Source organism: Mesoplodon mirus, assembly GCF_964341445.2.
Source record: "Mesoplodon mirus genome assembly, chromosome: 20".
NCBI lineage: Eukaryota > Metazoa > Chordata > Mammalia > Artiodactyla > Ziphiidae > Mesoplodon > Mesoplodon mirus.
This window is the reverse complement of record NC_138996.1, coordinates 23,830,284-23,852,347: the sequence shown is the minus strand read 5'-3', so window position 1 is coordinate 23,852,347 and position 22,064 is coordinate 23,830,284. Positions and strand designations below refer to the sequence as shown.

General features: G+C 44.9%; 1 protein-coding gene across 4 annotated transcripts in view; it reads left to right on the top strand.

The window, feature by feature from the left end:
- MTMR7 (myotubularin related protein 7) overlaps positions 1–22,064 on the top strand; it is a 102,804-nt gene that overhangs the window by 64,386 nt on the left and 16,354 nt on the right. For all 4 annotated transcript variants that reach the window (XM_082608645.1, XM_082608646.1, XM_082608647.1 and 1 more), the window contains 2 exons: positions 3,967–4,101; positions 13,235–13,367. In XM_082608645.1, the coding sequence (XP_082464771.1) occupies positions 3,967–4,101; positions 13,235–13,367 (268 nt within the window). The remainder of the gene's footprint in view (positions 1–3,966; positions 4,102–13,234; positions 13,368–22,064) is intronic.

Genomic DNA, 22,064 nt, shown 5'->3' with positions numbered 1-22,064 from the left:
TGGTTTATTAGTTACACGTGCCCACTGCCCAGGGGAGGAGGGCACTGCATGCCGGGCAGGGCTGTAGGAAGGCTGCACTCAGGAACAGAGTGAACAAGCAGAGATGGTGTGAGGCAGGCTTTGTCGTCTCAGGAGGATGAGTGGACCCCTTGTTCCCAGGGGAGCATGTGATTGGCTGGTTTGAGTAATTCCATGGGCTGGCAGGGAGCGAAACCCACTGCTCTGGGATGAGAAGGAGCTGCGTCTGGTCCTTTGGAAGAAGGGTCACTTAGCTGGGGACTTTATCCACGGGAGCAGAGTCTGGAGGGGAGCTTGCTGCTGGCCATCTGAGGCCCTCCCGATTTTACCAGCTGTTAAGGGCGGCACGTAATGTTAATTTCAGGCCTTACACCACACATGAGTTATATAGAGCCATCCAGAATCCTTTTGGATATCCAACCGTGCAACAGCTTTGTAGATCACAGTTAGAGACGTATCAGTGTCACTTGTGTTTGGGAGCTGCTGTATCCTTTGTTCTTTCTTACTAAATCTTTTAATTACTTTTAAGAAAGCAGTTCTGCTTTCAATCATTAATAGCATGGTATCCCAAATCACAGCCCAAATCTCTGGGAAGCCCAAGTCTGAAAGATTTCCAAAGAGGCGGTTTTCCTTAAGAAAAATAGAGACCTTCTTGCCCCTCTTTTATAAATAATGTTTATTGAAACTTACTGTGTGTTAAGCATAGTTCTAGGAGTGTTATATACCTCATCACACTCTGTAGTTTTGGTGTTATTATTATCCCTGTATTGAAGATGAGAACAACCAAGGTTCAGAGATGATGGGTAAATTACCTAAGATTATATAGGAAGTGAGAACACACCTTGGATTAAAAGCCACATCTTTTTGAATCCTGCCTCTTAATTCTATCTCATGCTTCTTTTTTTTTTTTTTTTTTTTTTTTTTTTTGTGGTACACGGGCCTCTCACTGCTGTGGCCTCTCCCGTTGTGGAGCACAGGCTCCGGACACGCAGGCTCAGCGGCCATGGCTCACGGGCCCAGCCGCTCCGTGGCATGTGGGATCTTCCCGGACTGGGACACGAACCCGTGTCCCCTGCATCGGCAGGCGGACTCTGAACCACTGCGCCACCAGGGAAGCCCTGTCTCATGCTTTTTGACTTATTTACACACATGGGCGCACTGTATTATGTTGGTTCAGAATCCAGGTTCAGGAAATATTTTGCCTGGATTCAACTCCTAGCTCTGTGACATTGGGCAAGTTCCTTTACCTCTCTGTGCTGTGGTTGTCTCATCTATAAAATGGAGCAAATAATAGATCTTACCGTATATGGTAGTTGGGAAGATGAAATAAAAATACACGGAGTTCTTCTAATAGTGCCTACCACATAGTAAGCATTCAAAAAATATTGGCTATTTTATAAATTATCAGTAGCCTTTATAAATGAGGCTCTCATGACAGCTTACCACTGAGGAGGCTTACCTCTGCTCTCAGGTGGCTGACATCAGTAAGAAATGCCGCCGGGTAATGGTGCGGTTCTCTCAGCAGTCTTGACTCTCTGAGGTGTGTATAGGGTGGACGGGGCACTTAGAGACCACTCACCACTCTTTACAAAGCGGACAGCTCTGTGCCAGCAATCACTGAAGTCAGTGACGGGTTCTGTTTGGAGCCTATCTATAGATTATGAAGAAAATGTAACTACAAAATATTAACATGTAGTCTGTTTAATCTATCTGGTTTAATTTATCGACTACATTTCATAGTGTAACTCTGTTCTGGCTTAACCCTTCACTGAAAACTGCTCTCAGCCTGAAGGTAAGTAGTAATAGTTGTCACTAATCGGCTTCATTTCATGATTGGACCTGCACTAGTTGAGTGAGTTTAGGTGCGCCGTATGCTTCCTTGGACAAATTCTCCCCATTGAGATATGTTCTCTTCCCCGTCTAGCTCTTCTGATAGAATCTAAGAAATTGCCTGATGGTAGCTGTCCTTAATTAGTATTTCTTCAGCCCAGACAAAGCCAGCTCAGAATTGTTTTCTGCTCCAGTCAGAGCAGCTGACCTGACCCCTCTGCACATCATAGGAGACGGGAGCCGGGATGAGCGCAGTGAGAGCCATCTGCAGCGCTTTACTCTCTGTCCATCCAGTGCAGCTTGCCTGTTGTCCCCAAGCCCGCTCTGGTCCCTGCTGTCACTTTGCCTTGCTGCTGGCCGGCCTCCCGTCCACGGTCAGACCCCCGGGGCCCTTTCTCCTCCACTCTGTGGTTGGACTTCTGTTGCCAACAGCTCGAGAACTCAGCAGCCCTGGAGCCCCTCTCTTGCCCCTTGGCTTTGCTTCCCACTCCGCAGGCACCGGCCCCCTGAATTCTGGCTGCAGGCACAGAGTTCCTGGAGCCCCTCAGTAATTGCCCCCCTCTGTCACAGAAGGTAGTGGAACCCTCGGGCAGCTGCCCGGTTACTTGTCTGCAGTTCTCGGTGCTGCTGGGAGCTTCTCTGCTGGAGGATCATATAGTTAGTAAGAAGCCTTCCCCAGCGAGGAGTGCCAGAGCTCACCTTTTCTGGAGAAACCCAAACCCTGGCTAAGGAGTGCTGGCATGGGCTTTAAGGACAGTTAAGCTGTGCTTGGACTCAGAGCTGGAATGGCTTCCAGGACGAAGCCCTGCATGCAGGCGCCCTGAACTGGCTGGGCCACGGCTGTTTTCAGGGGAGGTTTCCCTGCTCAGCCTGCCCCGAGCTGGGGGGCTGCCTGCATCCTCTTACACAGGGGGTGCCTGGGCTCAGTGTAGGTTCTTCAGCAGAGTCGTTCCTAGATTGTATTTGGTGATTTGAGTTCAATTTAAATGTTAAAATAAATCTAAATCCATAAAAAGTACTTTGCCACAAAAGTATAAGTTTTACAGCTGTGAGGTTGTGGCTATACTCACCTATTAATAACTCAGGGAAATGTTTATGCTGTTCTGTATATATTGTTTATGCTGTTGTGTGTGTGTGTATATATATATATATATAATTTATTTATTTATTTATTTTTGGCTGCATTGGGTCTTGGTTGCTGCGCACAGGCTTTCTCTAGTTGTGGCGAGCAGGGGCTACTCTTCGTTGTGGTGTGCAGGCTTCTCATCGTGGTGGCTTCTCTTGTTGCGGAGCACGGTCTGTAGGTGTGTGGGCTTCAGTAGTTGTAGCATGTGGGCTCAGTAGTTGTGGCTCGCAAGCTCTAGAGCGCAGGCTCAGTAGCTGTGGCACACAGGCCCAGCTGCTCTGCGGCATGTGGGATCTTGCTGGACCAGGGCTTGAACCCGTGTCCCCTGCATCGGCAGGCGGATTCTCAACCACTGCGTCACCAGGGCCGTGGTGTATTGTACTCTTAGAATCGCAGAGTAGGGAAATCGAAGAATAGAATGCAGATCAATTCCCCAGAAAGACCTTGCTTCTAACTTACCTGGTCAGCCCAGGTCCATGCCTGCTGTCCTTAGAAGCTAGCAGCAGCCTGGGCTTCATCACCGTGAAAACTGCCCCATTTAGGATTAGAATTGGTTTTTGGTATTTGTGATGTTTCTAAATGGGCTAGTAAATGATGGAAACACTAAAGAAGTCACTTTTATAATTTTTATAAATTTTAGTAGAATAGTTACTTACTTTATATTTCTACTTTGGCAGGAAGGTGAAACAGTAGTGGCGAAGAGGAAAGCAGGATACTTAACTGGCTTTACGTTTCATAATTTGGGTCCCACCTAAACATCCTTACTCATTCCTAATTTCTTACACAGAGAAACTTTTTGCACTGCTTGCCCATGTAGTGGTTTCTTGACTTGAATTAGAAAGAAAGCAACCTCGGTTTCCAGAAGGCACTGATACTTTTACGAGCTAGTGGTGGGCGTCAGTGAACTGGGGGGCCTTGTGGGGATGGGCTTGAGGGTTCCAGGGAGGTGCCATCACACTGCTGCCTGATGCTGCCGCGTTGCTTCCCCCCAGGTCTCCATCTGCCGGAGCAGCCAGCCCCTGTCTGGCTTCAGTGCCCGGTGCCTGGAGGACGAGCAGATGCTCCAGGCCATCAGGAAGGCCAGTCCAGGAAGCGACTTCATTTACGTCGTGGACACTCGGCCCAAAGTAGGTATCACCACGCTGGTGTGTGTCTTTGCCGCTCTGAATCATGGAATGGGAGATGAGGCCATGCTCCCTGACCACCCTCACCTGCTCAGGGAGCCCCATCTGCAGAGGCGCTGTTTCCCTTTGCACAGTCGTGCGTGGCTGCCCTGCTCAGCTGCCTTCTGGGGCCCCTGAGGTCGGCAGGTACTTTTGATATTTCCTCTGCTCTGAGCATTGTGCTTGGTACATAGTGCACACAATGAAAGTGTGGTTTCGTGTTGGAGATTACTCTCCTAAATATACCAAATTACTTTTTTGGCTTGTTTATAAAAGGACCGTTCCTTCTCTGACAGTATGAAATTTACTGTGGAGTTCCTACAGTTCAGTTTTTGTGAGACATTCACCTCTTCTACTGCAAATTCCACTTGTACTGCTCTGTAGCTATGCCTTGGAAAGATTTACAAAATGTAATGTTAAGTAAAAAAAGTCACAAATTAATGTGTATACTACTGTGTCTGTGGAAAAAACCACACTATAGGTAGGTAAAAATTTAAATTAAAATAGAAAAAGATCTGGAAGGATAAACACTAACCTATTCAAATTGCATGGAGAAGAGGGGAGGCTTGAGGGAGGTAGAGAACTTTTCTACGTACCTCGTTTGAAAATATTATTTTATAATTATGCAGGTATTCATATATTAATTTTATAATTGAATAGAACAACCAACAGGAAATAATCTAGTTATCAGCGGGTAGATCAAGTCCATCTTATGCTCACCACCCACTCAGCTTTGTATGTTCTTGACATTAGTCAGGGTTAGGTCAAGTACAATTTGTAATTTCACTCCTTACACCTATTTCTTTGTAAACCAACCAACACATGGAGTCCTCAAAGGTATGTGCCATTGAATACATGGAAACAAAATCACCTACAGGGACATGGAATATTTGGGACAAAATGAGGTGACAGAGAGAAATGGCCTTTATTCAACGTATTTGGCATAGGAATTTCTTGCCAGTTATGAAAATACACCTGGACCTATGGCTGTGAGAGAGAGCTGCATGTTCTTTCTCCACGTGGGTGTGGAACAGTGTCCAAGACAGACCGTGAAGCAACAAGAGTGAGCTCCAGAAAATCTGTGATGCCGTGTATGTAATAATAATTAAATTATAAAAATTATACGTTCTATAGTTTTTTCATTGAAAAAAGTTTGAGGGTACATGTAGTCAACTGTTAACAGTGGCTTTTCTTGTGAGGTGAGAGGAGGATTTTAAGAAACCTTTATTTTTTAAATTACAGTGTGAAAGAATTTTTAATCATAAAAAGGTTGAAAGAACGTAAGGACTTCAAAATGTTACACGTAAAAGTTACCATGCGACCCCGTAATTCCACTCCGAATTTAAGAAAAATGAAAACGTATGTCCACACCGAAGCTTCTAAGTGAATATTCATTGTTAATAATAGCCCCAAAGTAGAAACAACCAAATTCCATCAACAGAGAATGGATTAATAAAATAGGGTATATCCATCCCCTGGAATATTCTTTGGCTCTTATTACTAAAGGAATGGAGTACTGATAAATGCTACAACATGGATGAACCTTGAGAGTGTTGGGCTAAGTGACAGAAGTCAGCCACAGAGGATCACATATTGTGTGATGCCATTTATATGAAATGTCTCTATGACACATCCGTAGAGACATCAGGCAGGGTGGTGGTTGCCTAGGGCTAGGGGAATGGGAGGCGACACTTGATGGGTAGAGGGTTTCTTTTGGGGGTGATTAAAATGTTCTAAAAATAGATTGTGGTGATGTGGTATATTCACAGTTCTGTGAATATACCAAACACCATTGAATTGTATACTTTACATGGATAGATTATATGGCATGTGAATTCTGTGTCAAAGAAGCCATCAAAAAAAAAAAACATAAGGACATAGAAACATTAGAACAGGAAGGAGGAAATATGACCAATGGCCCCAAGTCACTTCAAAGTCTACATGGATGTTAGGAGTGGGTAATTACAGATAGGGTCTATACTCGTGGCCGATAAGAGAAATCATGGAAACTGGATACTATCCATTGTGTAGCCGCTCAGACCCTGGCAATTTTGCTGCTTCTCTGAGCCCTATTTCATTAAATGTTGTGATTCACGGTCTCGCTCACTAAGTTTCATGTCTTCCTAGTGTCAGATCACTCACATCACTGCCCTCAGCACAGTCCCTTCCTCTCTAACGGGAGGGTAGCTGTGGGATGGCCATGGAGGGGTGGGTAGTGAGGATGAGTTACTCTCAGATGCCAGATCAGCAGACCAACCATGCAGGTCAAGGTCAAAACATGTTGCAGCTGGATCCCATTCTAGTAAACGACAGGTAAAGGATTCCCTTCCTTTTGGACAGATTTTCAAAGCACAGCAGGGAAGAGCTTCAGACTGGGAAACAAATAGCTTCTCTGCTTGAAGGTTTTCACTCGAAAGATGCCGGGCTCTGACTTTTACTGCTCTCTTTCGATTTGTGCCTTCTCTCTGCTTCATCCTTCTCGCATTGACTGTTTCCCTCCTGTCATCGTGCCTTTTGCGTCAGGACAGTGGAGCTGCTCTGAATTTCCTAGCAGTCAGAGACAACTGAATGAATGCCTGTCCTAGACACACGTACTGAAGACAAGATAAGAAAAGGCCGGGAAGACAGGGCCTTTCAAGTGAATTGGGGTGCCCTTCTCCGATCCCATTTTCCTAGATTTAAATAAAGGCAGACAGGTTCGCCTGCTGCTTTAAGGGCCAACGACCCAAGTGTGTACTACGCTATGCAAACCTTCTGGGAAATGTGGCAGCTGTTGAGCCAGGCATAGTCCAGCTGTAAAATAAATTAATCCAGAGGATTTGATTTGAAGGGTGTATTTAGCCCTGAGTGCGTTTGCTCTTGGCGATAAGAAGTTGGATGCTGATCCCTTAAAGAAAACTGGTCTCATACAAGTCGTGCCCTTTTCCTATTTCCCCAGGCACATACACCTTCACAGGAGTCTTCACCTGTTTGCTTAGAGCTCTCAATTCTTTTAAAGATCACGTCCGTTGATTTTTATTCCTCGGTAGCCAGGAGACCAGGTCCATGTTTGCTGTGGGTGGTGGACAGACAGATGGACCCTGGCCAGGTTTGCTCACAGGTTTACTGAAAAGGAGAAAGGCTAGAAGTCATTCTTGTGCTTGGAGCAAGGCTCGCCCCAGATGCTGCCTGTTCAGATGAAAGCTTCTGGATTGCTTGTTGATATTAAAATCTCAGGAGGCAGAGGCAGTGAGGGCCTCAGCATGAACTGAGTATCTGTTAAGAAACAACATAACCTTCGAGGTCATATGTTACTGCTAGAATTTGGTGCATTAAGAAGATAGGAGATCAGGTTGATGCCATAGTTGTTGGATTTTAAAATGATACCGAACTCCTTCTATCTCAGCCTCGCTCATGACTTTAACATTACTTTCTTCTAGGACTTTGCTGAGCTTGTGAAAATGCCAGGCACTTTCCCATTCAGTTCTTATAATAATCCTGCATATTAGGAGTTGTTCTTTTCTTTTATGGGTTAGGTCTCAGATTGAGAGAGGTTCAGTCATGCGTCCAAGGTCAAGCCGTTCAAATCTAGGCTTATCTGACGCCCGAGCCCACGCTACTTCTGTCTGATAACGGTCTGTTGGCAGCGATATCCAGGGGAGCCTTGGGTCCACTGTCAGGTTCCACAGGGTTCCCCCTTCTGAGCGCATTTGCAGTGAGGCTGGAAACTCAGAGCTGAAGGACCAACCACAGGCTCGTACACGCTCAGGCCGGGGCAAGAGGTGTGAGCAGGCCTGAGAGCCAGGCTCTGACGCAGGCGGCCTGGGAAGGGTGCCGGGCAGCGGAGGGAAGGGGTGAGCAGGCCGGCGGGGGGCTCAGCTCACGCCCGGCCCCTTGTCCTGACTCTTCCTCCAAAGACAGCTTAGTGGTTAAAGGGCCTCTGATTTCACCTTGTGAGCAATTCTTTAGCTGCGAGACAGGAGGTCATGTTGGAAGTTTTTCTGTGTCTGTGGAATCAGTAATTAGGTGGTTTCCACTCACTGAATCCTGTGAGGGGGGATCCGGGAGGATCTGTCGTAGAGATCGGGGTGCGTGGCAGAGGGGTAGCTCGGAGGTCACTTCCGCGTGGGATGCGTGGCCGACCTGTTCCACTGCGGCAGTGAGCGGGCAAGGGGAAGGAGAGCGGCGCGGCGTTTAGTGGCAATGGGGCATCTGCGCTCCCTCTTCGGCCGGACAGGGATGGAGGGGGCGCCTGTGAGTCCAGTGGACACTGAGTAAGAAACTTGTACGTGAGCCATCTTGCTGAGGCCCGGCTCCCACCCCCCAGCTGGAGGTTCCCAGCTGCGGCTGACTGTGGGGTGCGCGCTGGGGAGGGAAGCCGGGGGCCTCGGAACAGGCTCAAGCCAAGGTGGGTCTCATGTCAGCGAGCTGTGTACCTCCTCCTCCCGGGAGCCCACAGACTTGCCCTAGGATTCGGACACTTAATGCCAGAGAGGGCAGTGCTGGTCAGCAAGTGTTAACCGGAAAAGCAGTGACGACCAATGGAGAGAGAACAGCAGTCTCGTCCAGCTTTACAAGGAGATATTTACCTCCTCTTTTATCCCCCTCTCTCCCTCCCCCTCCCCAATATAAAGATAGAGCCTAGAAGAAAGAGGAAAAGGAAAGTACCAGAGCAGACCCCTCACCAGTCCCAACAGCCTATAATAAGAGAAGGAGTAAATTTTGCATCATATATGGGGTTGGGATTTTAAGTTGAGCTGGACGGTGATTTCCTCTCTGATTGTATTCCAAAAGTTATTAATTCTTCCTTCGGGGGTAGGGCAGGAGGATTTTGATGAGCACAGTTGTAGACAGTAGTTGCAAGAAACAAAATCATCTCTTATTTTCATGTTTATATCACAAGATAAGAGTCTTCATTTCACCAGATGCAGATGCAGGGAGAGAAAAGGACCCTGAATTGACACCGCAGGCTGGAACGTGGTCCAGTCCTCTTTCTGCCAAGATCAACTTCAATTCTCATTTTTCAGCCACGTCAGATCAGGTCCTGTCATTCAGGTACAGAATGTGCTCTGCTGAAATGTTAGACTCCGAGACTGAGATGGTGACCAGGCTGACCTTTAACTTGATATGCAGATGATGGTTGACTGAGTTTCCATGATTTTGATGTGTTAGATTGATGATTTAAGATTGGGGGGAAAGAATCTGATTCTGTTCTTTTTTTAAACATTCTTGGCCCGTTCGCCTCTCAGCCTCACTCTGTTACGCATTTATTTGGTCCGTAAATCTTCACCGAGTGCCTGCTCTGTGCCAGCTTGATGCATAGGGTTCTGGCCATAAATGAGATCAGCCACCTTCGTGTGCAGCTCACGTCCCCTGCCCCACTCCAGTGGATCGTCTCTGTCATGGATACTAACTCTCAGATGTTTCAGTTAATCCTGCTCAGAAGCCTCCAGTGGCTCTCTGCTGCCACAGATAAAGTTAGAACGTCTTGATCTAGCCTGTGTGTCGAGGACCCGAATCATTCCCAGCCTCCTTTCTTGCTGCTGCTGCCAGACTGGAACCTTCCGCTGTGCTCGCACTGGTTGACTCACCGATACCCACCTGCTTCTTTGGTGGCCACTGATACCCTCCCTCTTCCCTTTCGCATCGCTTCATCTGGGATGCCCTCCCCGTTTCTCTCCATGCTTCCTGGTTATTAAAGCCCGTCTCAAGGCCTCCTTCCATCATGAAACGTTACCCCTGATGCCCTAGGCCACGTGGGGCTGTGCCAGATTCAAACAACTGCCACCTCCTCTACCAGGCTCTCGGCTCCTGCCCAGTCCTGGTGCTGCGTGCTTGCACGTCCATACTCGATGATAAGCTTGTGGTGGCTGCAACGACTTCTGATTCACATTTTTATTCCATTTAGTGCCTGGCACACAGTAGGTGTTCGTTAAGTGTTTGTTGAGAGTGAGTGAATTTTTTGTTTCACTTAGGAGCTTTTTTGCACCCAAAGATGCTGAGATGATCAAATAGCAGAGTGACCTTGGATTAGGAAACAGGGCACTTTTTCCAGTACCACTTTTCAGTTGTCTGTTGTGTTCTTTAAGCATAGGTTGAAACTGGAATGCAGTTACCTCTATTGTTTTATCTGTTTGAGAATTTTTTTTTTAATTAGACTTTCTATTTTGAGATAATTGTAGATTCACATGCAGTTGTAGGAAATAATCAGAAGGATGCCTTGTACATTTTACCCACTTTCCCCCAGTGGTAACATCTTGCAAAGCTGTGTACAGTACTGCAACCAGGATATTGACATTGATAAAATCCACCAGTCTTGTTCCGATTTTCCCAGTTTTACTGTAGTTGTGTGTGTGTGTGTGTGTGTGTGTGTGTGTTTAGCTCTATAAAGTCTTATCACATAGGTATGTTTGTATATTCAGTACCATAGTCAAGATACAGAACAGTTACATCACCACAAATAACCACTAATCTGTTCTCCACCTCTATAAGTTTGTCCTTTCAAGAACGTTCTATAATTGAAAACATATAGTATGTGACCTTTTGAGATTGTTTTTTTTTTTCACTATTTGAGAACTTTTAGGAGCTGAAATGAACAGCTTTTTCTTTGCCTGTGAAATGGAGTTCTCAGCCTAAGGGACAGGGCACACATATAAGAGATACTCTATCTGAATGAATATACATATAGGTCCAAGATAACTTCTGAATTCCTTATTAATTATGAAACCGTGTTTCCTGCTTTGAAGGGTCAGCTGGTGCCCCATTATCCTGACAGGGCCTGTAAAATATGTGGAAACCTTAAGAAAGTACACTTTGGATGGTAGATTAAATATTGCCACCTTCTGTTCATTATGAGAAGTACCGTTGACTTTTAAGAGGCCATCTTGTGTGGCTCCTTTGCTTTTAAAGAAGGCCATCGATAAATTCTACCAGGTCATAGGTAATCAACTACTAAAAAATGTGAACATAGGGTCCTAATTATAGATTAAAGTAATAATAGTGTTTTGGTTTTTATTCACTGCACTGTTTAAAAAGAGTATGGTATGTGGTGAGAAGGCTTAACTTGAATTATTCAAGATACAGAATAAACATAAGGTTCATGTAACATAAAGATACTTGCACGTATCCTATTAACCATTTTATTTATGAAGCTTGTAAAGAATAAGCCAGCAACTTTGGAAAATAATTATACAAACCAGTGATATTTTTATAATAGTATGTTTCAAAAGAACAATGTCTATAGGTAATTTTAGAAAAATTTTCCTCTTAAAATATTTAAAAAATTTAAAGCATGAACATCAATTGTCTTTAAAATAACACTATTTTTATATTTTTTTCTTTATTGAGACCAAACCCTTTATCCTTCTCATACCATGCCTGGGAGAAAGGGGATGATCTTTTCATAAATGGGAAACAGGGTAGTGGGGCGTGCCCCAGCTGATGTCACGTGAGCTGAATCACAGAGCAGGAAAGTGAGGGGCCTGCCATATGTTTTTTTTTTCCTGTTATTTAAATTACAAACCCACTATATCTGGTTTGTAACAAAGCTCCGGAGGAGCATCCGGAGTAGTATTGGCAGCCGCTCCTCACACGTGCCGCCTCTGTCTGTCTGCTGCAACAGCTGCGAAATTGGTATAGCCTTCCATTCATCTCTCTTCTGCTTACCCCAGCAAGCATAAACGTAAATGCATGTCTGTAGGTCGGCTTGTTTTACAAAAAATGGGATAATTGTATGAATATTATCCTGGAGCTTACTCTTTTCACTTCACATGTCATGGCCCAGTATCTCCTCTCTTCTCCCCTCCCTCCTCTCCTCCCTCCCTCCCCCCGCAATATCTAGACATCTATATAGCTGTCTATCTCTGTGTCTCTACTTGAGCCTATTAGAAGTCCAGGGTATGAATATACCATAATTCATCCAATCATGGCCCTATGGAGTTATTCATAGGTTTTCCGTTTTTTTACTCTCAACTATTATAAAAAAAAAAAAAGATTGCAGTAAACATCCTTGGACATCTGTCTTTATGTGCTGGTATTTTAATAGTGTCAGATTCTCACAGATAGGAAATCTGGGTCAAAAAATATGTATGCTTTTAACTTAACTTGGCTTTTTAAGCTTAGATTTTTGAAAAGTATGAATATCCCCCGAGTGCTGCCTTGTGGTCCTAAAAACTGATATTTTTTTGGTAGTGAGTTCTCTGCCCTTTGTGGGCAGAGGAAGAGAATGGTCAGTGAATATTGATGTCTAGGACGTGATGACCCGCTTAGCTGGACAGCAAGAATGGAGCGTTCACAATAATACATTCATTCTAGAAATCTGGGTATTTCTCAGCTAAGGCAGGACTTGTCCCCTTCTTGATTTTAGTTACACAGGAATAAGGCAGAAGTTTGCATATCATAAATTTCTTCTTCAAAGTCCATTACCATTTAACCCAGTCTGCACTAGGAACCGTGACTTTTTATATATGAAATTATGATAATGAAATAGACAAAAAATGATGGAAAATGATATAAATGATAGAAAAAAATCCTCTCTGGAGATTTAAATAGGGTGGCCAGAGGAAACGTCTCTGGAGGCTGAGCACCTGCTTGCCCTCTCTCTGTTTTGTTCAGCGTTTCCTGCTCAAGGATGAATTGGGTGCCTGAGGGATTCTTGCAGGCAATTGAGAATGACGTAACTATTCCTATATGTTGATGTGTTTATTGGCATTCTAATACTGGAAGATATAATAATTTAAGTTACAGAGCTTTATGTTGCCAACTGTATCCGCTGATATTCTCCTGCCAACCTAAGGCTGTCATGTTTGGTATTAAATTGGGGCGACTTGGTTCTGTACAGAATCCCACATTGGATTTGGCATCTCTGACAGGGAACGTCTCCAAAAGGGTTTATCTGTAGGATGCTTCCAGCTCAGAAAATGTTGCCACATCAACAAACTGATGTTGTTGAATGTAAGCTCAGCACGAGTGTCCGTAGCTACCTAGCCCAGCACAATGTTCCCGGGATTTAAAGCATGTTTCTGCACATCATGTTGAATGTTCTTACGGAGAGCCGTGAAGTGTTGTGATTGTTTCATGAATATCACTGGTGACTGTTCTGTTTTGCTGCCCACTGCAGCTTAATGCGATGGCAAATCGTGCTGCAGGGAAAGGCTATGAGAACGAAGACAATTATTCCAATATCAAGTTTCAGTTTATCGGGATAGAGAACATCCATGTCATGAGGAACAGTCTGCAAAAAATGCTGGAAGGTAAACCATTTCCTTAATGCACGGCATTTAAAAAATGCAGTTAAATGTTTTAATGCCAAGATGGAATAAGATGGTCTCTTGATGTGAAAATTGTGCTTTACTGTGATGTTGTTGGCAAGGGTGGGTTCAGTTGGGAAGAATATCAAAATGCAGGGACTCTTTAAACATCGAACAGCTTTTCTCTTCTTTTTTTGTGTCATCGTGGAGTGGTTTTGTCACGTGGCATTAGCTGCCAGGCTGTCTCCGGTGGTACCTGACACCTAAGATAAAAGTGCACGGGGATATTTTTTCTTTCTCTCTCATAAAAGTAGTTTGACCCATATTCAAGACCATTTGGAGATAAAGCAGTCCTACATCGAAAGCAACCGCCAGCTGTTCACGTGCGGACGTGAGGTTCATAAACTGAATCCGAGCGGCTGAATGGCCATTAGAAGGATGTTGGGGGGTCCTGGTTCTCCCTTCCATCAGCAGCAACTGCTGCAGTGCGCCCCCTCCACCTACCCCACCCAGCGAGCACCACGAGACACGTACGCCCAGGCTTCTGTACTCACGGGGAGAGGAAGTCGCAAAGCTGGGTTATGCAACATAGAGGAATTATTCATGTGGCCACACCAGCCGTAAACTAATTGCCAGAAATCATATATTCCAGCAAAACCAGCTTCGTTTACTGCTTATGCTCTTGCGATTGTCAGGGCCCAAGGAGGTGTCTGTTGTTATGTCCACCACTTCTCCCTCTTGTGGGAACTGAAGAGAAAGAGGATGCATAACCCAGGGCTTTGTGCCTCTGGACCAGGGGAGGCTGTAAATGCTGGGCTCGCACTTCTGGGGGGAAGCCCTGGGGAGGCGGCGCTGTGTGCCAGGGAAGTGGGCAGGCTGGTCTGAACCGGAAATGCGGGGTCTGTAGTGAAGAGGGACAAAGAAAGTGCCGCATTCCCTTTTTCTCGGGGTACACATTTCAGTGCTTAATCAGAGCAGGATGTAGTGAGAAGCTAGCGGTGGGGCTGGAGGAACTTGAGGGTCACAGACAAGCCTGATTTCCATTCTCCTTCCTGGATTCCCGGGGTCATCTCAGTCATGAGACTTTGAACACGTCATGTACCTTCTTTGGGGCTCTGTTACCTGCTGTAAATGGAGAGGACTGGCCTAATAATTTCTGTGGACCCATCCAGCCCTGACAGTCTGCGAGTCCACACTTTGATGCCCCGATTGCAAATAGTTTAAAATGGAGGGTTTGAATGGTTAGATGAAACCTCTTCCTGCATCTTAATAAAAAAAAAGAACGGCCCCAGAGCTATCTATCTCCATCTTACCTCCACGTGAAATTTGCCGTGTCTCAGGTGACAGGAGGGTGCCTTGGGCACTGAACTTCGTAAACTTTGGGAGATTATCATGGGCGATGGGGCTCTCCCTGCTGTAAGCTGTGCTTTTTAGACATTGAAAAACTGGACTAGCTTGTTACTGTAAGTGAACGGGCAGTCTAGTTTTAGTGTGAGGGGTGTTCAGTATCAGAATCATTAAAAACATTTGCATGCTTTATATTTTTCATTTAGTAACTTCATAAGCTGACTTTTGAGAATATATATTTTCTTCTATGCAGAAGGTGGCTCCCAGGAGCGCTTGTAACATGGCGATTTGGCTTTTGTTTTAAAATTAGCATTTACTTGGTTTCTTATTAGGAACCATGTCTCCTGCCCTCATACTTTTGGTCTGACTCGCTATTTCTAAAGGACCAGCAAACTGACCGAGTTCCAGAGGGAGGGCAGCCTGTGTTTCATAAGGGATCATGGTTCTTCTGCATCACTTTTTCAGCTCTGTGTCAGTGAAATAAGCAAGGACAACTTTCTGGATGCCTTTCAGGGGACTTGACCAATGTTTGACTATCTGTTTTTACCAAGTAAATTATAAACTGCTCGTGGAAGCTCAGCTGATGAACTGATGGAATCACACCCACCTTTTGAGGCTTTTATCCTTCAAACAGCTGTCTTGGCATCAAAGAGATCGGAAGGTTTGTACTGCTGGTCACTTGGTAGGAAGCGGAATAATGCATCTCCTTCATGAGTATTATTTTTTTTCAAAATTTCTCTTATCAGGGATATTGATATTATCAGGAGAGATTCTGAATAACAGAAGTGAAAAATTGTTTGCATTCTGGCCCAGAATAGCCCTGTCTGTGAGCAAGAGCTGCAGGATATTTCATCAGAAACTGAAATCTAGGACCAAGTTCACATCCGGTGTAGGTCCTTTTATGGAGCTGATTGATTGCATGTTAACTTTGGTTTCTAAGTTCTAAACCAAACTATTTTGTGGCATTCACACCTCCCAGTGAGATAATAATGAAGCCTTTCAGTTATGTAGCAGTTGTGTGATTTATTAAGTGCTTTCCACAGAGCCTTTCCTCTTGATCATATAAATAATGGTTTTTCCCTCAAATAATAAAAGGATGCCCTATATTTTCTTTCTTTTGTTGTTGTTGAAACAGGCAGTAGAAGAACCTGGAATAGGCTCTTTCCGTGGCTGAGGAAATTGTTATCAGATGTGGAAATAAAAACCTCCTAGGGCATCCTTGATTTGGGGGGAGGAAATCAGTGAGAGGGAGGGAGAGAGGGGCACATGGAATTACCTCACATCGGGGCTTTGAGATTGAGCCGCACTATTGCGCCCCTTCGTAAATAAATACCTGTTTTCAAGGTAGGCAGGTGTTTATGGGAAAGACATGATGGCAGTGACACCTTCCTGTTTTTCAGTCAACATGCTCCACCTTTTGTATGTTGCCCAGAAAATTGACCTTTCTCCCCACCACTAGTTGCGGCGTGCCTGGATTCTACATGAATCTTAGATTAATATTGTTGGCCACAGTGTAGCTCTGTGTAACTACAGTTCTGTAGTTCTGACCCCTTATTCATTGATTTGTGCATTTAACTAAACACAGAGCACCTGCTACGTGCCAGGCTTCCTCAGGATTTTTACTTAAATGATTCATGAATGGGCAGACCTTGAAGATATCGCAGGTTCAGTTCCAGACCACCTCAGTAAAATGAATATCGCTATAGAGTGAGTCACGTGGGTTTTTTGGTTTCCCAGTGCATGTGAAAGTTATGTTTACCCTATCCTGTAGTCTATTCAGTGTGCAACAGCATTATGTCTAAAAAAGCACTGTACGTACCTTAATTTAAAAATATTTTATTGCTTAAAAGATGTAACCATCATCTGAGCTTTCAGAGAGTTGTAATCTTTTCACTGGTGGAGGGTTTGAAATATTTCAAGAATTAACCAAAATGTGGTACAGAGGTATGAAGTGAGCAAATGTTGTTGGGAAAATGGTGCCTATAGACTTGCTCGATGCAGGGTTGCCACAGACCTTCAACCTATAAAAAACACAATATCTGTGAAGTACAGTAAAATGAGGTCTGCCTGTATTTGATTTCACAGGAATAGTGTGCTGTACGTAATATTATCTGCACTTTATAGATGAAGAAAGTGTCTCAGTGAAGTTAGGCAACTCAATCTAAGATAATTCTTTAAAGAAAAATAAGTTGAAACAAACATAGAAAAACATTTAAACTTGCTCTGATAATTAAAGAAATGTAGCTAAAACCTCAAAGTACCATTTTTCACTTAAAATTTTTTAAAATTTAAATACAATTAAATTTATTTAAATATTTAAATTCAAATACATTAAAATATTCAATACTGAAAAGAATGTGGTAAAACTAGTACTTTAAATATTTCTAATATCATTGAAATTGGCAAGAGATACCTAATATATTTTGTTCTGAGATACATATTTTTACCAGATTAATTCCCCTTAGGGACTAATCCAAAATATGGTTTTAAAGAAGAAAGACATATAATGCCTATTTTGATAGTAGTGTTTTATTTATAATAATAGAATTTTGGAAGCCTCAGGAATGTTCAACAATAGTAGACTGACTAAACACTCTACCTTTTGATAGAAAATTTTGCATCCATTAAAAATGTTAAATGTGAAAAATATCTTACTGACGTGGGAGAACGTGTATAATGTAAGTGAAAAATTCAGGTTGTAAAATTGTATACATACTCTGATTCACTATACAGTAAACCACATTTATGAAGAATTCCCAGAATGATAATTGGATTAGAATGAGAGGATGATGGGTGAATTTTTTCTTTTTCCTTCTTTATTTACAAAATTGTCTATGGTTGGTACGTTACATGGAACACAAACAATACACACTTACCAGGTCACAGTTTCTGAGGGTCACGAGTCTGGGCACTTCTCATGTGTCAATGGGAAGCCAGGATCCCTCTGCCCAGGATCTTACAAGGCTGCAGTCAAGGTGCTAGCCGGATTGTGTCCTCATCTGGAAACCTGGATGGGGCAGAATCTGCTTCCAGGCTGATTCAGGTTATTGGCTGCATTCAACTGAGGGCCCTGAGCGCTGTCAGCTGGCGGTCACCCTTAGGTCCTGGAGTTCACATAAGCTGTTCACAACACGACAGGTTATTGTTCAAGACCAGTAGGAGCGCCTCTCTTCAGTTACAAAGTCCGGTGTATTACATTTTTTTTTTTTTTTTTTTTTTTTTTGCGGTATGCGGGCCTCTCACTGTTGTGGCCTCCCCCGTTGCGGAGCACAGGCTCCGGACGCGCAGGCCCAGCGGCCATGGCTCATGGGCCCAGCCGCTCCGCGGCATATGGGATCCTCCCAGACCGGGGCACGAACCCGTATCCCCTGCATCGGCAGGCGGACTCTCAACCACTGCGCCACCAGGGAGGCCCTGGTGTATTACATTTTTAATTAAAAAGTTTTTAAAGACATAACCTTCTTGGTATCACATAACAAAGCAAGAATTAAGCCTAGTACTTTCCATCATTTTACCATGATCCTCGTTGATTTGTGGTTCTTTTATTGGACAGGCTCACAGATAACCACCCACATGGTAATGATGATATAACATTTATGGGGTGATTATTATGTACTGGACACTGTTAATTTTTTTTAATATACTTATTTATTATTATTATTTTTTGCGATAAGCGGGCCTCTCACTGTTGTGGCCTCTCCTGTTGCGGAGCACAGCCTCCGGACGCGCAGGCTCAGCTGCCATGGCTCACGGGCCCAGCCGCTCCGCGGCATGTGGGATCTTCCCGGACCGGGGCATGAACCTGTGTCCCCTGCATCGGCAGGCAGACTCTCAACCACTGCGCCACCAGGGAAGCCCTATACTTATTTATTTTTGGCTGCGTTGGGTCTTCATTGCTGTGCATTGGCTTTCTCTAGTTGTGGCGAGCGGGGGCTACTCTTTGTTGCGGTGCACGGGCTTCTCATTGCAGTGGCTTCTCTTGTTGCGGAGTCCGGGCTCTAGGCGCGCGGGCTTCAGTAGTTGGGCATGTGGGCTCAGTAGTTGTGGCTCATGGGCTGTAGAGTGCAGGCTCAGTAGTTGTGGCATACGGGCTTAGTTGCTCTGTGGCATGTGGGATCTTCCCAGGCCAGGGCTCGAACCCATGTCCCCTGCATAGGCAGGTGGATTCTTAACCACTGTGCCACCAGGGAAGTCCCAGACACTATACTCTTAACCACTTTTGCTTTACAGTCTCTCTAGGTGGTGGCTTGGGTAGAAAGTGCCCTGGCCTAAGTGTCTGAAGATCTGGATTTGGGTTCTTGCCTTAGTCTCTGAGTAAACATGAACAAACCTCATTTCCTGTATTTGTAAAACAATGTAAGCAATATATCATTGCTGTCTAACTCACAGATTTGTTAAAAAAGATTCCTTGCAAACTGTAAAGTGCTTTCCAGTATAAGGTGCATTATGCTTTTTCTTGGGAAGCAGTACTGTAGTTTAAAATAAGTACTGCGTAAAATGGATAAGCTAATGGGCTGTAGATTAATTCAGGCAGCTAGGCAGGTATTTGATAGGTCCCCTGCTTTCTTATGGGTGACTTTTCTTAATTTTTTCATTCAAGAGACGTGGAGTAAGCACAGTTTCAGAGGCATGGAAGTGCTTGCCTTGTGATACGGTCTGTGTCCACTCAGCACAAGTTCATCAAAAATAATTTAATAAACCCCATGCCGGGCCTGGTGGGTGTTTTCTCAGCAAGTTGTCTGACAGAGATACAAACCTCAGCCTGACAGCTGATCAGATGGGAGCAGGTCCAGAGCACAGGAACAAAGGCCCAGTGCCCATTCAGCAGTTTGGACAATACTATACTGAAGGGCTGTTTGTAAGATTCAACTGAAAAGATTGGAATCCTTTTAGAGGGCCCCAAGAGGTAACCACTTTTATCATGTCCCCTAGAATTGGGGACAGTGATGATGGGGAAAGTTTTGTGGTAAAGTAAGGTGGCCCCAGAGATATGTGACCTGTGCTTGTGTGTGAAGGTTGTGAGGCCCGATCGTTCAGAACCTTTGCTGGGTGCAGAAGGGACAGGTCAAAGCAGAGAACTTCGAGTGTCATGGGAGACAGCACGGCCGTGGGTGCTGTGCTCGTGTGACGACTCCCTGCTCTGGCGTCCCCGCCCGGTGCTCTCGGGTGCACCAAGGTCTAGAAGGGGACAGCCCCTAACACACCTGGCTCCGAGGTTCCCACGAAGTATTTTTCTCTGCTCAGAGGTAAGGCTGTAACTCTCAGTCCCAGTGTCCTTTTTATTTGCTTCTTTCGTCCTCCCCTCATTACTTTATGTGGCGATGGCTAAGGAAGCCTGGAAGAAATGGAAGAGTTCAACCTTTTATAGTCACTTTGAAGTTTTTCATTTCAAAGTGAGTATTTCTTGTAACATGGCCTACAAGTTTATGCTGTGAGGTTCTACCAGCTGTGAGCTAATGAAAAGCTATAAAGGTTGATCTTTTTTCAGTTCTCGATCTTCTGACTTTCCCCATTATTAATTTCCTGAGATTACTAACCTATTAGACGGGACAGCCAATAAGACCTGGCTGAAAATCTGGTCACACTCCCTTAAAATTTAGCAGTGTGGCATGGGTTTCCACACAGAAAACCTACTTTCCGGGCTTCTCTGGTGGCGCAGTGGTTGACAGTCCGCCTGCCGATGCAGGGGACATGGGTTCATGCCCCAGTCCGGGAAGATCCCACATGCTGCGGAGTGGCTGGGCCTGTGAGCCATGGCCGCTGAGCCTGCGCATCAGGAGCCTGTGCTCCGCAATGGGAGAGGCCACAACAGTGAGAAGCCCACATACCGCAAAAAAAAAAAAAAGAAAAGAAAACCTACTTTCCCATTAAAGTGAACTGGATAGCCCCACCTAGCGGTAAAGTTTTTAAATAAGCGTTCTGCTAGAGCAACAGGTCTCCTTGTCAGGCTCCACTAGTTATCAATTCATGGTCACTTGGAAGAAAGAAATGCATCAAGAGTGTGTACCTGGCTCTCTCTGTGTTGTAAGAGGATGTAAAATGTGGCTGGATGGTGTCGCCTGATCTAGACTGAGATCTAATGCTCTAAGCACTGAGGTAGAGAGGAAGGAGCGTGAGCTTTGGGGCGTGTGTGCTGTGGCCAGGACTCCAGCTCAGTTATTTGCTGGCCGAGTAACCATGGATGACTTAGTGAACTCTTTTTTTTTTTTTTTTTTTTTTGCGGTTTGCGGGCCTCTCACTGCTGTGGCCTCTCCCATTGTGGAGCACAGGCTCCGGACGCGCAGGCTCAGTGGCCATGGCTCACGGGCCCAACCGCTCTGCGGCATGTGGGATCTTCCCGGACTGGGGCACGAACCCGTGTCCCCTGCATCGGCAGGTGGACTCCCAACCACTGCGCCACCAGGGAAGCCCAACTTAGTAAACTCTTTAAGCCACACTTGCTAATCTGAAAATTGGGAGTAAATATACGCTGCAAGGTGGATAATGGATGTAGAGGAAGTCACTGGGAGCTACATAGTTATTTTAGACAGTCATCTGTACATCAGACAGGTCTTGAGAGTTTTCTATACGCTGGGCATTGCATAGAAAAAGGCTTTATTTATTAATACAAAGTGACGTTACTGATCTTGATGTAGGGCAGAAAATCCTGGCAGGAAGAGAAGACGATGCTTTCTCATAAGTGATCTTCCTGAGGGCTGTCCTTGGGTAGATCAGATGGTTGAATGTTTTAATTGGATGTCAAAGCCAAAGATTTCATCTCTGGGTGATTTGAGCAAAGGAGAGGACAAGAGAAAACAAAGATTTAATGGGAGAAGAATGGCTATTTTTTATTCTAATTATGCTGTATCTTGATGTTCCTTGGGACAATTCAAAGATCAAAAAATTTCACCCTCAGAATTATTGTTTTCATTTTATTAATCATGACAGCTAGTTTTTGGATAACTAGGACATCTACAAAAGGAGCACTTATAGAAGAACATGTCTCCCATAAAACTAAAGATAGGGCCTCCCTGGTGGCGCAGTGGTTGAGAGTCCGCCTGCCGATGCAGGGGATACGGGTTCGTGCCCCGGTCTGGGAGGATCCCATATGCCGCGGAGCGGCTGGGCCCGTGAGCCATGGCCGCTGGGCCTGCGCATCCGGAGCCTGTGCTCCGCAACGGGGGAGGCCACAACAGTGAGAGGCCCGCATACCGCAAAAAAAAAAAAAAAAAAAAAAAAAAAAAAAACTAAAGATAGACATGACTCATATTAGCCACAAGGTGAGCAGTTTTTCCACAAGGCTGCAGGTGGGATGGGGCAATTCAGTATCTGCTTGCCAGTGACAGTGTGGCCTCAGATTCGATGGGTGCACTG